This window comes from Zonotrichia leucophrys, chromosome Z, assembly GCF_028769735.1.
Source record: "Zonotrichia leucophrys gambelii isolate GWCS_2022_RI chromosome Z, RI_Zleu_2.0, whole genome shotgun sequence".
NCBI lineage: Eukaryota > Metazoa > Chordata > Aves > Passeriformes > Passerellidae > Zonotrichia > Zonotrichia leucophrys.
Window position 1 is genome coordinate 58,511,380 of NC_088200.1, and position 14,438 is coordinate 58,525,817.

At 48.5% G+C, this 14,438-nt stretch overlaps 1 protein-coding gene across 1 annotated transcript; it reads right to left on the bottom strand.

The window, feature by feature from the left end:
• Positions 1-7,826: 7,826 nt before the first annotated feature.
• LOC135460122 (cyclin-dependent kinase 4 inhibitor B-like) lies at positions 7,827-9,801 on the bottom strand. The gene is made up of 2 exons (XM_064736792.1): positions 9,604-9,801; positions 7,827-8,090 (listed from the first exon to the last, which is right to left on the bottom strand). The coding sequence occupies exons 1-2, from the start codon at positions 9,799-9,801 to the stop codon at positions 7,827-7,829; spliced, it is 462 nt and encodes a 153-aa protein (XP_064592862.1).
• Between the last annotated feature and the right edge of the window lie 4,637 nt (positions 9,802-14,438).

A 14,438-nucleotide genomic window follows, 5' to 3' on the forward strand; every position in this document is an offset into this window, starting at 1 on the left:
TCACTGCCTAGCCTTGTTTTCTGTGAAATGGTATTGATCATGGATTTTATGCATCTGTATGTATAAGTACAGGAATACATAATTTTTTCTGAGTATATAAGCATAAAAATATGTGGGAGTCAATGACCTTAATTAAAGGTCTTTTCCAACGCAGTTAATTCTGTGAAGAAAAAAAAAAAGCACACTGACATGTCAATGTGTTTGCAAATAAAGATGTCACTTCAAGTCAGAGGGCCTGTCTGTATCTCCATCTCCATCTCCACTATATTATGCTAAAAGCTAATAGTATAAAACAACAAATACTGTCCCATTAGTACGTCCCAACATTATTGACCCCCAAATCACTTATCAAACTACTAGAACGTTTTTAACTCACAACATTTTAAATTACATGATTGAAATAATGGGATTTCTTCCCCCTCTAAAAGCAAATCTTATATTATACAATTCTAGTACCAACAAAAGACCTCAAATTAATCAAAACATAACAATACAGAGTCATATCTGAAGTTAGGGTGATAATAATACAGTCTATGCTAGTGTGTTTTGAGAAAGAACCTTGTATTGCATTTGTATCTCGGCGGGAGGGAAAAGATTCCACCTTTTCCCCCCAGCAAACCTTATTGCAAAGATATTTTCATTAAAAATATCTTTTTTGCCGTAAAAAAGTAAAACAAAAAAAATCATGTTAAGAATAAAAAAGCAAAGATTTAAGAGAAGGAGTAAAAAAAATATAAAGAATCATGTTAAGCAGTGATTCTGTCCCACATTTCTGCTCTTATTTAATTTTAGAATTATTATTCAACCATACAGATTTTTTGACCAAAACCAGATCCATTTTAATACTACAGTACAGCAAATTGTGCTGAGATGTTTTGATAAGAGCATAAAGGACGGAAGAGGTAACTTTCAGTTAAAAAAGCAGCCATCTTATGCCCCATTTAAGGCTCAGCAAGTATTACACTTTCAATAACAACAACAACTTAAAGTCAAAATATTTACATTTTATCTAACAAGTATTTGGATAATAGGTTCAGGGGTTAAATAAATACTATAAGGAGACAAATTAAAAAGAACATAATATTGGGATTTCCTAGCTTGTAAATAGGTAAAAAGCACACAAGAGAAGCAGGGGTAGGAGGTGCAATGGAGAGGTTGCATGGAAGAAACGTGTTTTTTAGCTAAAGGGAGTGGGGGAAACAGTTCTGAATAGTTCCGAGTTACACTAAAAAGGAAGCAATACCTGTTTACAGAAATAATTTAACATTATCATTCTTTTCTTCCATTTAAAGTGTCAGAATATTTGCAAAGATATATATTCTGATTACACATATTGGTTAAACCCAGGAAAATCTATCACCTTAATTTTAGTCGTTCAGAAGTTGTGCCATGGGGGTTGTTATTGAACTTAAAAATTATTGAAAAATTATCCTGAGCAAACAAAGCCAAAACCAAACTGCACACAAAAGCTCAAACATATCTCAGAGAAACTGTGGTAATAATGAATAAAAACTTCACAGAGTATATCTTACAATCAAATATTTTTTAGGGTTGGAAAGGACTTCAGAGATAATACTTCCAATCCTGCCCCCACACCCTGCCTCATCCAGCCTGGTCTCAGACACTTCTAGAGATGGAGCAGCCACAACTCCATCATGTGTTACCCTTACAGTTACAAAACCACCCCTACATACTGCATTTTCTGTAGGGTTTTTTGGTTTCGTTTTGTTGTTTTAGTTTTTTAAATTAAATTCAGCACACACATATGTCTCACTCCATCCCAAGACATTAAAAATGCGATTTGCAGTCTAGAGCTAACTGGCATTTTAGAAAAGCTTATTCTCCCTGATTAAAAGCTCAGGGGAGCGGAATTTTTAAAAAGGATTATTTATGGCAAGTGTGGAAATAGAGTGAGAAAATAATAGCCATGCTTTCGGATCCATGAGGGCTTGCTACAGAGAGTTTACTTCGTGGTGATTAGCACCCTCATACTCATGTTTGCATTTGAGATTCATGCCTTTCAGGTCGGACAGAGTTTATAGTTTCTTTTTCCCCCATTTAGTGTAGAATGAAGAAATGAGGCCTACTAAAAATGCAAAAAAAAAAAAGTGGCAATTTGAAGGCAACAATGAAAATTGTCTATATTTTCTGATTTATATATATATTATATAATATATATATAGATAGATATAGATATACGCATAAATCATTGTGCATGTATCTGTGTGTATGGCCCCGCACTTTTTATTCAAATAGCATTGGAAGCAATCTAAACAGAGAGTGGAGCTAGAAAACTCTGAATTACTTTATCTCCACGCCCTGAGTCTTATAGCTTGAAAGGTTAAAAATTTAATACATATATTTTTACATGTATAAAATAAATGGTGTTTAATTTCGAAGTAATTTTGAGGCAGACATTTCTACTTCTCTTCCATCTCTGTTCTTTCCAGGCTGTGCTGTGTATTAAAGGAGGTTGTGGAATGCTCTAATAACTTTCTATGAGGATTTTGCAGAACAATCCTCACATTCTCAGCAAAATGAATATTCACTTTAGCTTCAGTGTATGTCTAATTATTATTGTTGTTTTTTATGTGTGATAATCAACGCCACAACAATCTGATTTTGCACTCTGTAATAAGGAAAAAGTCTAAAACTGCCCGAGCCTCGGATGTCTTTCAAGGTCGTTCATACGAGGGTATTTTAATTACTCTTTCTGACGCTGCTCGGCTGCTCTGACACTTATTTCCCATATTTTTGTAACAGCAAGGGAAGGAAAAGTAGGCCACTGTATTTCGCTGTCGTTTACAAGAGTGGAAAGTAACACACGGTCGGAAAACAGTGGCCATTTTCTCCAGAGCAATAGCTATGTTCCTTGTTTGCAAGAAACTGTCAGAAAGGATGAGAAGGGGTGGTGGATTTATATTTTCGCAATAAGCTATACAGAAAACGTCTCAAAAAGTGGGAGGCAAGGCAGAAATAAGTTACAGTGACTTTTAAAGAATTGAACATTTTCTACTGCGAAAAAAAAAAATAAAAAATGGCAAGCCAGAAAACCAAACAGCACAGAAACACCCGGCCTGTAGAAACCTAGCGCGTTTGTCCGTGCCATCTGAGCATGTGGCGCAGAGGGGTGAGCAGTGTCCCGGCGCTGGGCCGCCGCCTCCCGCTCCCGCTGCCCCGTCGGGCCGCCCGAGCCGCCCCCGCGCGGCCCCGCTCCCGCTCTCCTACCTGGGCCGGGCGCTCCCGCTGCGCCTCCGCCGCAGGACCAGCCGCAGGGCAAGGCGCCGAGGCCAGCGCCGCCCCAGCACCCCGAGAAGGCGGCGGAGGATGCGCCAGCCCAGCGCCCGGGCCCGGGGCCGGCTGCGGGCGCGCCGAAAGTGGATTGTGCACCTTATCCGCTGGGTCATGGGTGCGGGGAAGCCGCGGGCCCGTCACGCTACAAATACCTCCCCAGCGGGGCCCCACCGGTGAATCGGCCCTCTCAGCCTCCATTCATTGGAGAAGATTTTTTTTTATCTCTTTTTTATTCGTTCATTTTTTTTTTTCTTTTCCGTTTAATTTCGACTCCCCATTTCGCTTCACACCCCCTCGGTTCCCCTCCCTCCCCTACACCCCGCTCTAAACTCCTCCCACGATGATGGCTCCCGCCTCGAAAAGCGGGCAAAGGAAGATTGGGGGGGGAGGGAGGGAGCAGATCGCCGGGGAAGAGCACCGCCACCAGACGGGCGTGGGGACCGGCCAATCGCAGGGCGCTCCGAGGCTTTCAAATAAAGCCTTGACGACATCTCCTCGCCCTCCCTCCGCTCTGTCCCTCCAAACACACCGCCTCCCGCTCCGTTTGGCTTTTTTTCTTGCTGTTCCGTTGCTCCCGGGCCGCACTCCCCCCGGGAAAACCCCGACGGGAAGGGGGGCCTGCGGCGGCCCGGAGCGCCGCGCTGGCACTCGCGAGAGCCGGCTAGCGGATCGCTGCCGCTCTGAGAGCGCGGGCCACCGCTGGCCCGGGCCAGCAGCTATTTCCTTGTCACATGGCCATTTGAACGCTACGCGGGAGCGCTGCGCAGCACAGCGGGGGCGGGGGGGCGCCGGGAGGGGGGAGAGGAAAGGAAAGAGGATCTCTATTTCCCCGCGCCGGTCAGCGAAACGGGTAATGAACGGCTCCCGCCCAGCCCCGGGCCTTCTCCGCTGCCGTGCTCGGCGGCGTCGGGCCTCTTCTCTTTCCTTTTGAAGGGTGAGGTTTTGGAGCGGGGTGGGGGGAGCAGCGGAGGGTCGCTGAGAAGCCCCAGGCACCTGCTGGCGCTCCGCTGCCCACCCGGCTCCAGGAAGCACCGGTGAGCTGCCGAGACCCGCGACAGCCGGGCCAGAGCCAGCTCTGCCGCCCTGGGCGGTGGAGGGCTTACTGCTACCTCCCCGTCCCACTCCCCATCCCAAGAATCCTCCTGCTGCGCTGCCCCCCTCCCTGGTGCGGGGTACCTCCGTGAGAAAAGCGATGGGCAGGGAAAGCGTCATTTCTGCTAGCGGGGCCCGGCTCGGATGGTCACGGCTAGAGGCGGCGGGGAGAGGGATCGGGGCAGCTCCGGGACTGCGCGGAGCCGCTGGAAAGGCGCCAGGTGGGGACGCAGAGCGGCAGCAGGTGGGGACGCAGGGAGGGGAGGGATGGTGAACATAAGCCTGTGCAACACCCTCTCACAACAAACATCTCCTTCTCTCGGGTGGGCAAAAAGTCGAAGTGTCAACAGAAGGTTTCTCCTGCCTCGGCTCGGAGTAACCCTAACAACAATGCAGATAAGGAAAAGCCTGTAATCGTTTCTTTTCAAATCCGATTTCAAGCCTGGGAAACTGGATGAGCAAAATCGGAATCGGCCATTTCGAAATGAAAGCACCTTTAGAGAGAAGCTTTTTTTTTCCCCCCTCCCCCCGTTATTTTTTCCTCCTCTTCTCCCCTGCGATGACTTCTGCTTCCTGACCGGCAAGGCAAAATTCAGAGAAACGAATGCCTACCTGGCTGTGGGATGCAGGTGCCGGAGCAGTGGTGAGAGGACGGACCGACAGCTTTGGCGATAGAAGCCGAATACCCACCAACGCTGAATGCATGGCCGATCCGGGGCTGGTCGTGCACGGGGTGCAAACCCTGCTGCATGAGGGTGTAGGTGTGCTCACACATGTACTCGGTCACAGCGACAATATTAAAAATAAAAATTGCCAATACACTGCCATCCTAAAAATAATGCTTTTAGGGCTTTCTTGACAAAGTGTACTGCTGATGCTGTTTGTTGCTAATTGTTACTATTCTTCTTTTCAAGGAGGACTCCAAGCCCTGGAGCCGCCGCTGCTGCCAGAAGAAAAGGTGTCCGTGGAAGCTCCTGCAGCCAAGTGGGACCTCGCCGGTGATCCCCATCCATCCATGGAGTGAGTATTCCCCACCATGTGTCTGTCTTGGGAAGGGGCTCTGGACCTGCTCCGTGAGGCAGATTTATAACAATTAGCTATTTAACCTTGCTGAGTTTGGAGGGCATACTCTGCTTATTTGGTGCGGTCAGCCAAGCAAATCGTGCTGTTTCCCTGCCAGCTTTATAGACAGCAACAGCAGTTATGTAATCTTACTATTTTAGTCGTTGTAGTTTCATAAGCCTTAATGGAAATGCTAAAAAATTGAAATAAAATATGGTTCTTGGAGAAAATGACAGTTTAAAACAGGAATATGGTCCAATTGAGGACGGAAGTACAGTTTAACAGAACCTTACTGTTCTGTAAGGAATGTGGTCAGGCTCTAGCTTTCCCCCATCTCCACATCTGGTTGCAGCTCCATTCTGGTTCCCATAGGCATGGGATGCAGGCACATAACTGCTACATCCCCAGTGTTGACCTTGGATCAGCTATGCCGTGATCTAGGGCAGAGTGCAGCGCAAATTAATAAGGTGTTATAATAACATATTATATATTGTTATTATAAGGTTACATGTTTTCTATTTATAAAATATATGTTTTAGGCATTCTTATAATGAAAAAGTGTGAATATAGATTAAAGATAACATAAATGTTTTGTACATGTTTTATATATGTAAAATTTTGTTATAATTAAACCAAGAAGCATAATTAAACAACTAAGCATATTACATATAAAAATAATTAATAATCAAATATATCACGTTGATGCATAATCATAACGTTTTATATATGTGTGTTCTCTATGTGTATTGTGTATATTTTATATAGATATTACATAGATACATTATATACGTGAATGACATAACTAAATATTTTATAGCATGACAACACATACGAAGTAATTATAAACCAGGCATTGTATGAAATTACATTACAATAAACAACATGTTACAAAAAAGGTATAAACATTATTTTTCATGTTTCTACATGAGATACCTAGGGGTTGGATACTTAGCAGGAGTGCAAAACCAAGATAAATCTTTTTCACCTTTTCTACAGGTAGCTCTGCAAAGTGCCCAGTTATAGCGCTGAGGTAAAACACCTGAACTCTGTCACTGCCTTGCGGGGCTTCCCTTTCTCAGCCGCTGAGGCGCAGGGAGTGTGAGCACAGCCCCGCTTGGGTTCCTTGGAGGGAGGCAGGGTCTATCGCTTGTCTCGCCCCGGCTGGGAGCGGCGTGCCTGCCTCCCCGCCCGGCTCGCTGCTGTCTGTGCGCTCCCGCAAGCACAGCTCTCTGGGGGCTTGGGGACTCGCTGCCGTGACATCGGCTCTGCCCGCCTCCTCCTTGCACCTCGCCCGAGCCTGGGCTGCCGCTCTATCTTTTTCCTGGGGTGCTCCTATCCAACTCCCCCGCGCCGAAGCAGCCCGTGAAACATGTATCGGCTGTCACAGAAATAACAGATTGCCCCCTCCTCGTTCCCCTGCCAGCCCCAGAGCTTTGTTTGTTTCGAAGGTTTCCTTGTTTCCTCACCGAATGTGTCACCTCTGGGCATCTTAGGAAGCGCTGGAGTTGAGCTCAGATGTATGATTTTTTTATTTTCGTTAATGGCTGCCTTGGTTTCACAATCACGTGGTTTTTTGGAAGTATTTTAACTCAGAAGAGGTCACTTGCAAATTGTTAAGACAACGAGGATACTTCAACTGAGGATACATATTGTATCAGGCTTGCAGAGACACAAATTTCTTTTTATTTTCTCTTTCCAGCTCCTATAGTTGCAGCCTACACAAGGAAAGCTGCAAATGTGTAGCTGTGAGTACGTGTACAGACATGCATAGCATCCTACGTGCTTTTAATAGGGTATTTACCAAAGCTGCAATCACACCAGGAAGCATTTGCCAGAGAAAGGCAGATTGGGTTCGGCACCCCTTCAGATTGCTTTAACCAAAATCAAACAGGAAGCTGTCAGGTCAGGGAGACCCTGAAACCTCCCCCATCTTCTTCAGATGGAGGGCTAGCAAGCCTGAGCGGGGAGTCACCGGGGAGCAGAAAGTCCAGATGCAGCCCCATCAAAACAGAGGAAGGGTTTATAGTACCATATCTCTGTGCGGGGATTTTCTTTCATAATTAATATTCAATATCTGCTGTTCAATATTTTCACATAGTTTAGTATTTTCTCACTTCATATTTCATGCTTCCTACTTCATATTTCGTATTTCTCTTCAGTGTTTGGACTCTTGTGTGAAAAAAGGGGCCTGGGGACGGCCATAGCATTTCCAGCGCAGGATAATATGCAGTTATGAGCAAAGAATATTGTCCTTCCTGCAAACAGCAGGGAAACGCGACCCGGGGTTATTCACAACATCGCATGAGTGCTGTTCCACTTGGTGTCCCCCGAGCTGGGCGTGGGCAATAAGTCTGGGGAGGGGATGGCCCGGGGAGAGGTTAGGCACAGGCCGGAGGGTCGCGCAGGTACAGCCCCACGGCTCCGTGCGGGCCCCCCGCCGCCACGTCGAGGGGCAGGCGGCCGCCGCCGTCGGGGAGGTCGAGGCGCGCCCCGGCCCGGTGCAGCGCCGCCAGCGTGCCCAGAAAGCCGGCGCGGGCCGCGTCGTGCACCGGGAGGCAGCCGGTGCGCGGGACGGGGCGGTTGGGGTCGGCTCCGTGCAGCAGCAGCAGCTCGGCCACCCGCGGGCTGCCCAGCATCATCACCTGCGGGGAGAGACAGCGTCAGTGCCCACCAAAGAGCTCAGGCTTTCTCGCTCGGCTCGGAAGGAACGGAGATCCACAATGGAAAGGAGAAGAAAATATGCCGGCGAGGCGTAAAGATCGGCTCTGGACGTGCCACGAACAGTGGAGAACACGTACCCTTTGGGGAAGTTGTGCCGCATTGGAAAACTCTCCTTTATCCACGCTAGGGGACAGGAGAGAACAGGTGGGGCAGAGAGGCGCGGGACTCCTGTCGGGGTCGGGGCGTGTGGATGCACACTGGGGTTGCTCTGAGACAGGAGCGGGAAGTCGGTAGGCTCGGAGCAGACGAACCGGGGGAAGGGGCTCGCCCAGACAGCGCTCCCAGAGAAACCCAGATCAAGTCCTGAGTCGCTTTGCACCGGTCCCCGTGGAACCGTGCCGGTGCAGCGGCGCGCGGGGGCCGCCGTCGTTCCGCTGGCATCGTGACACTTCCCTAGAGTGTCCTTGGCTAGGGGGGCGCGCAACGCAGGGAACCCACCGCGCCTTCCCTCACCGTCAGGACGAAACGAATCTTTAGCCTCACCCGCGTGTCCAGGGCAGTACGAACGTACCCGGCAGCCCTCCCCACCGGCCTCGCCGTTTTCTTAGCTGGGCTTCCCTAGCGCACCCAGCAGTGCGTTCAGCACAAGGGATAAGTCCGTGCCGCGAAGACTGGGGGAAAAATCCCCAGAACAAAAAAAAAAAAAGAAAAAGCACTGCAGGACGGCAACAAATACCTGTTTCGAGTGAAATGCTCCACCGACATTTTGAGTCGGAGAGTGTTTTGCAGGCACTGGCAGCAAAACTTAAATATAACTTCTCAGATTATTCCAGTTTCGTTTTACTTTGAAATTTTAAGAAAAAAGCTGTCTAGAACTACCTCGGAAACGAACTCAGCCTTTATAAAAGTAACCTCTACCACACCTCCGGGCACTACGTCTACCCACACGTTCAGGGGAGTGTAAAACGTGGGCAGACTGAGCCCCACAGGGATTGCTCGTTGTCTACCTGCAGGGTCACCTGGGCAAGGTTATCACGACCGGGTATTTCTATTCGTGAGAGCCGCCGAATATATTTTTTTCTTTTTTCCACAGGAGGGGAGACAAAACATACAGTCATATAAAGCAGACGACGAGGTATAACGAAAGACAGATTATTTCTACAAACGTGACTTGCTACATTTTATTGCACGTTTATTGCGAGATAAGCATTAAAGTTCTCGGATTTGAGTCATCCTATCTCAGTTGGTTCAAATAAAGTAAAGGGTTGCTAAGAGTAAAACCTCCTTGTTGCGGCCGTCACCGCAAAGAAGACTTTCTCGTTCCCAGAGAGGCGAGAAAAACCCCTGTGCCGCACCACCTCGACAGCGGCCGAGCACAGTGACGAGGGGCGGCCGCTTCCGGGGCACCGGAGGGCCCGGGGCTGCCGCCGCCCCCTTAGGCAGGGCACGGGGGGCCGCTGCCCTCGCCCAGCTGCAAACATTCCGCCTCCCTACCTGCATGGGGGTCCTGCCGCAGTCCAGCAGCTCCCGGAGGCGCTGCGGGTCCCCGCGAGCGACGGCGCTGGTCCGCTCATCCGCCGCCGCGTCCCGGGCCGCCGCACCCCGCACGGCGCCGCATCCGCCACTCGGCCGCCCCGCGCTGCCCGGGGCTGGCGGCGATCCCATGGGAATCGAGCCCATGGGAATGCCCATGGGAACGCCCGGCCCCGCCCCTGGCGGCCGTCCCGGTCCGGAGGTTCCCGCGCGGGGCTGTCACCGAGGCCGCCTCCACCTGCCAGGATGCGGCGGGGGCTCCCGGCTCCCGTTTTGTTCCCCCAGCTGGTGCCGCCCGGCCCATCTCGGTGTCTTCGCTGGCCTCACCCTGACGAGGCGGAGCGACTGCGCAGCTCTTTGGCGACAGGGAGGGCCGGGCTCTCGCTCCTCTTTTATGTTCGTCTATTATTTTATTCTCCTGAGGGCAGCAGCGTCTACACCAGTGCCTGACCGCCACGAGGGAAGCAGGGATAGGGGAAGGGGAGGAGCAAAAGTCGCAAAAAACTTTAACGAGAGCGGGACTTAAGAAGAGCGGCCCCGGGACCGCGGCCTAATGTCCGCAGAGCCCCGGCCCCCCGGCGCTGCCCCCTCGCCATCTCGGGACACCCATCGGCACCCGGGCCGCAGAAGGCGGAGGTGACCTCCCGTCCTTCCCTTCCTCTGGGTGAGTTGCGAGCTCCTGTCTCTGCTTTTTTAGTTGGCAGGGACACTTGGAAAGACAGCGAGTTCAGCGGTGCCCACAGCCTTCACTGAGACACGAATCGCGGCTGCGACGTCTTCACCCCACTGCCTAAATCGCCCTTTTCTTATTCTTTTTTTTTTTTCCTTTCTTCTTCTTTTATTTTTTTTTTTTCCTTAAAGAAGTTACAAGCCAAACAAAGGCCTCTGGGAACAAGCGCGCTGCGCGCCGCCAGGGCAGGGTTCAGTTCCCGCCCCCCGGCGGCGCGGGCGGGCCGGGCCGGGGCGGAGCGCTCGGGCGGGCGGTGCCGGCAGCACCAGGGACAGCTCCCGCCGCGGCCGGCCCGCCGCGCTGCCCCTCCTCGCTCCGCGGCTCCCCGCCTCTGGGCCTGTCCCTAAGAGCGGCCTTCCTAAACACCCCGCACGTGCGCGCGAGTCCAGTGCCGGGCCGCGTCCGGCACCTTCCTAAAACTGTAGTTGCGGCGAGGTGTATCTGGCCTTAGAGGTCAGTGTCCGGCTAGCTGAGGAAGGCCGACACCCAGCCGCAATCCTGCCAGCATCCCTCGGCGTCTAAAGGCCTTGGGCTGTGCTGGCTGTGGACGGGTATCGCTGCTGCCAAGACAAATAGAAAGGAACTGGACACTCTCTGGGGGTAAAGTCGGGTTTATTGGAGATCCCAAGAAGCCAACCAGAGAGTGACCCCAGGGAGTGACCAAGAGAGGAGGGAGAAGCCAGGTTTTAAAGGGGGGAGGCGTCTCAGGGAGGGGTTTAGGACCAATGAGGGAAGACAGGGGAGTGTATGAAACATAACAGATATTAAGGAAAAACCAATAATTACTTTGTAAGGGAGGGGCCCCGGGACCACAGCCAATCATCACCCAGAGTGTGTAGAAGCTTCTGGCAAGTAGGGAGGAGTGTTGTAGCGTGTTGTAATGTCCTGTTTTAGACTTCCAGGTCCCGGGTCCCTTCCCAGGTGTGCCTACATGCCTCTCCCTTCCCCCTTGCCCCCATGCTGAGTGAGTCCTGTCAATCAGGCTTAACTTCCAACAGAATGGCGAGCACATGGCTGGACTCACCTTTTAAGCTCAGGGGGTGGGGAGGAGAGGGGACAGGTGAGCTACCAACCAGGTGGGGGGGGCGGGGTCTCAAGGGGCGAGGGACACCTAGACAGGCCAATGACCCCCGGGCCTGAGGGGCATCCTTTGAATTCGAACAAGCACACGATGCCTTGCTGGAATGTTAAGCCTGATTGACAGGACTCACTCAGCAAGGGGCGAGGGGGAAGGGGAAGAGAGGTATTGCCACACCTGGGAGGTGACCTGAAAGTTTGAAACACACCGCAACAGAGGACTGGGGGTGATTGACTGGGCCCAGGGAGGAGAAACCAGGATACATATATGGGAATAAGGGGAGGAGGAATTATATAATTATATAATTTGAGGGACTGACAGAACCAATGGCGGGAGTAACTATGGTAACAAAATGAGTGGCAGGGCTATGACGGGAAAACTGGGGAGGGCAGAACCATTTACATAAAATGGGGGGAGCAATATAGAACATGGGGAAGCAATACAATAAACTTAACATTAATACACTGCAACAGTAATGGCCTAGTGCCAAATTCTTCTTCATCATTACACTTTGCTCAGAAGTGAGGGAAGTTTCACTCGCAATAAAGAGCTTCTTGATATAAATTGTTGCTTCTGGTTAACCAACTGAGCATTTAAACACAGTCTGGCGATTTCCTTGTGTTTAAGTTTGGCTTTTTGGTTGGTTTGGCTTGGTTTTTTTTTTTTTTTTGCTCTTTACTAATGAGTTTTCCGTTCAAGTACTGGATGCCATACAAATGTGAAAATAATGATATTTCAGAACACCATATTATATAAAGGGAAACAAATGGAATAGTTTAATCTATACACCCTAGTATGTAGATCACTGCATGACGGAAACACCCAAGCTGTGAGCAGTATAGTTAACCCTTGGAAACACTGCAGGATGATCTTTGCAGCAGCCAGCAGCAGTAAAGAGCAATATTATAGAATCAGTTTCACAGAGATAGTGTATTGATCCTGATTCTCAGCTACAGGACAAGCAATAAAGGAAAAGGATTCTGACAAGGCTTTGATGCCAGTGATATATCCATAAGGTAAAAAAAATCGGTTCACGTGTACTGGAATTGTGCGAAAGATTTAGGTGGGGCACTTTATTTTAACAAAAAAAAAAAGCATGAAAATTATATCTAAAGAAAGATGAGCTTTCTACTTATTTGTTTAACTTGTTTTTCCACTGGTCTGTTTAACTATGTGGTAAATAAGATAACCAAAATATTCCTTTGCACTGCTTTCAGAAAAGGGCGGCATTTCCTTACCAACATCATTAAGTAGCACTGTCAAATATATATAATGACAAAGGACTCCTCCATAATTTTTCCTGCAGATCAGAAAAACCCACACTGTGCCATTAAGAAAGACTTCCCTCCAGAAAATTCGTAAATGTTCCCTTCTCTCTTTTGCAAATTCATAAATATTAATTTTCTTGACCAAGAAAGGAAACCCTGTCCATTAGCAAAAAATTAGATATTTTAGCTGGAAACTGCTTGCCTTGGAGCTGGAATCTCAGACAGAATTTTCCTTTTGTTCTGAATATGCATTTACTGTCTGAAGGACAATTTCACTGTCCAGTAGATGGTAGCTTTAAAGAAGCTGCTACACAGTTGGAAGTGATATCTTCCTGTGCCAAAGTTAATATTGGAAAGGTAAATTGTACAATCGTGACCTCAAAACAATCCTTTAGGGAGGCATCACACCCTTCTGTGCTGCAGGGTTATTAATTATGTATATGGAGAGTGACAAAAGGCCAAATAAATACAAATCTCTTGGCAAGTAGAAAGACTTTGCAAGCAGTGCAACAATACAATTTTCTACAATCAAAAAGAGGAAAGAGGCACATTGAGAGATTCAAGAAGATCCTCATTAGTACAAATAATGTGTTATCGACTTAGTATTGCTCAAAAACACCAGACTAATTTTTCTTGTTGAGGAAGAAAGCTATTGGCAGTTTATCCCACATATGTTTTCTTCTAACTGACACCTTTTAAGTAGTTACATTTGGAATAGAAGGCTCTGTTTTTCCCTTAGCTGGGTCTCTTTCTCTGGGAAGTGGGAAAATAGACAACACTAACTTTCCTTTCCTGGATCAAAAGAAATATGCAAATAAGCCAGAACAGAAAAACATCCTGTTTTGCAATTCTTTCAAGTGGAAGTTTTCAATCACTAACTCTAATTTAGTTTGTCTCTTTGTTATGGTATTGACAGTATTTTAGAAGTTTATTTTCTCTTTCTTACACAGTTGTTCTTTATGTTCTTTATGTTGTTCTATATTATTTCAAAGGAAGTGGACATCAGCACTACAAAACACTGCATAGAAACCCTTTTGGAAATTTTATGGCTATGTCCTGGTTTAGGGCAAATTTGTTAAAGAATCTGCAAAGGAGGGACCCTCCAGAAAGCAAACCCACACGGCCCCTCCCCACCACCGGTTCGGGAAAAAATTCCTCGGAGAGAGGTGGAAAGAACCTGTTTATTTGACTGGCCCAGCACCCCCCAGCACACAAAATGAACAATACCCGATGACACCGCTTTGAGAAAGATGACAAAATCAGAAAGTCTCTGTCAGGGGTGGTTGCTCTGTTCTCAGTCCCTCCGGCGCTGGGGCAGCTGCTGCAGCCGAACCTTCGGTGTTCCCGGGTCCCGGTCCGGAGCAGGTTCGAGATGGTCACAGGAACAGGAGAGGAGAAACAGTCCAGGAAGGAATGTGGACTGTTTAGCCAGAACTAGCTAATAAGCAGAGGCGAAAGCAGAGCAGAAGCAAGAGCAGAAAAGGGAGCAAGCAAAAGCAGCAAGCTGAAGCTGGAAGTGAAAAAACAGCCTTAGGTACCGCTCATCTCTGTGTCCCTGAAAAGAGAAACCCAAACAAAACTTCCACTCTTCAGAGCTGGTCTTAAAGGCACAGAACAGATGAATGGGGATACAAGCATCATAATGTCACCCCAGGACAGGCTATTTGACCAACTGTATTTGCAATGAGACCTCTGTGTGCACTATTACTGAAATTTTAAG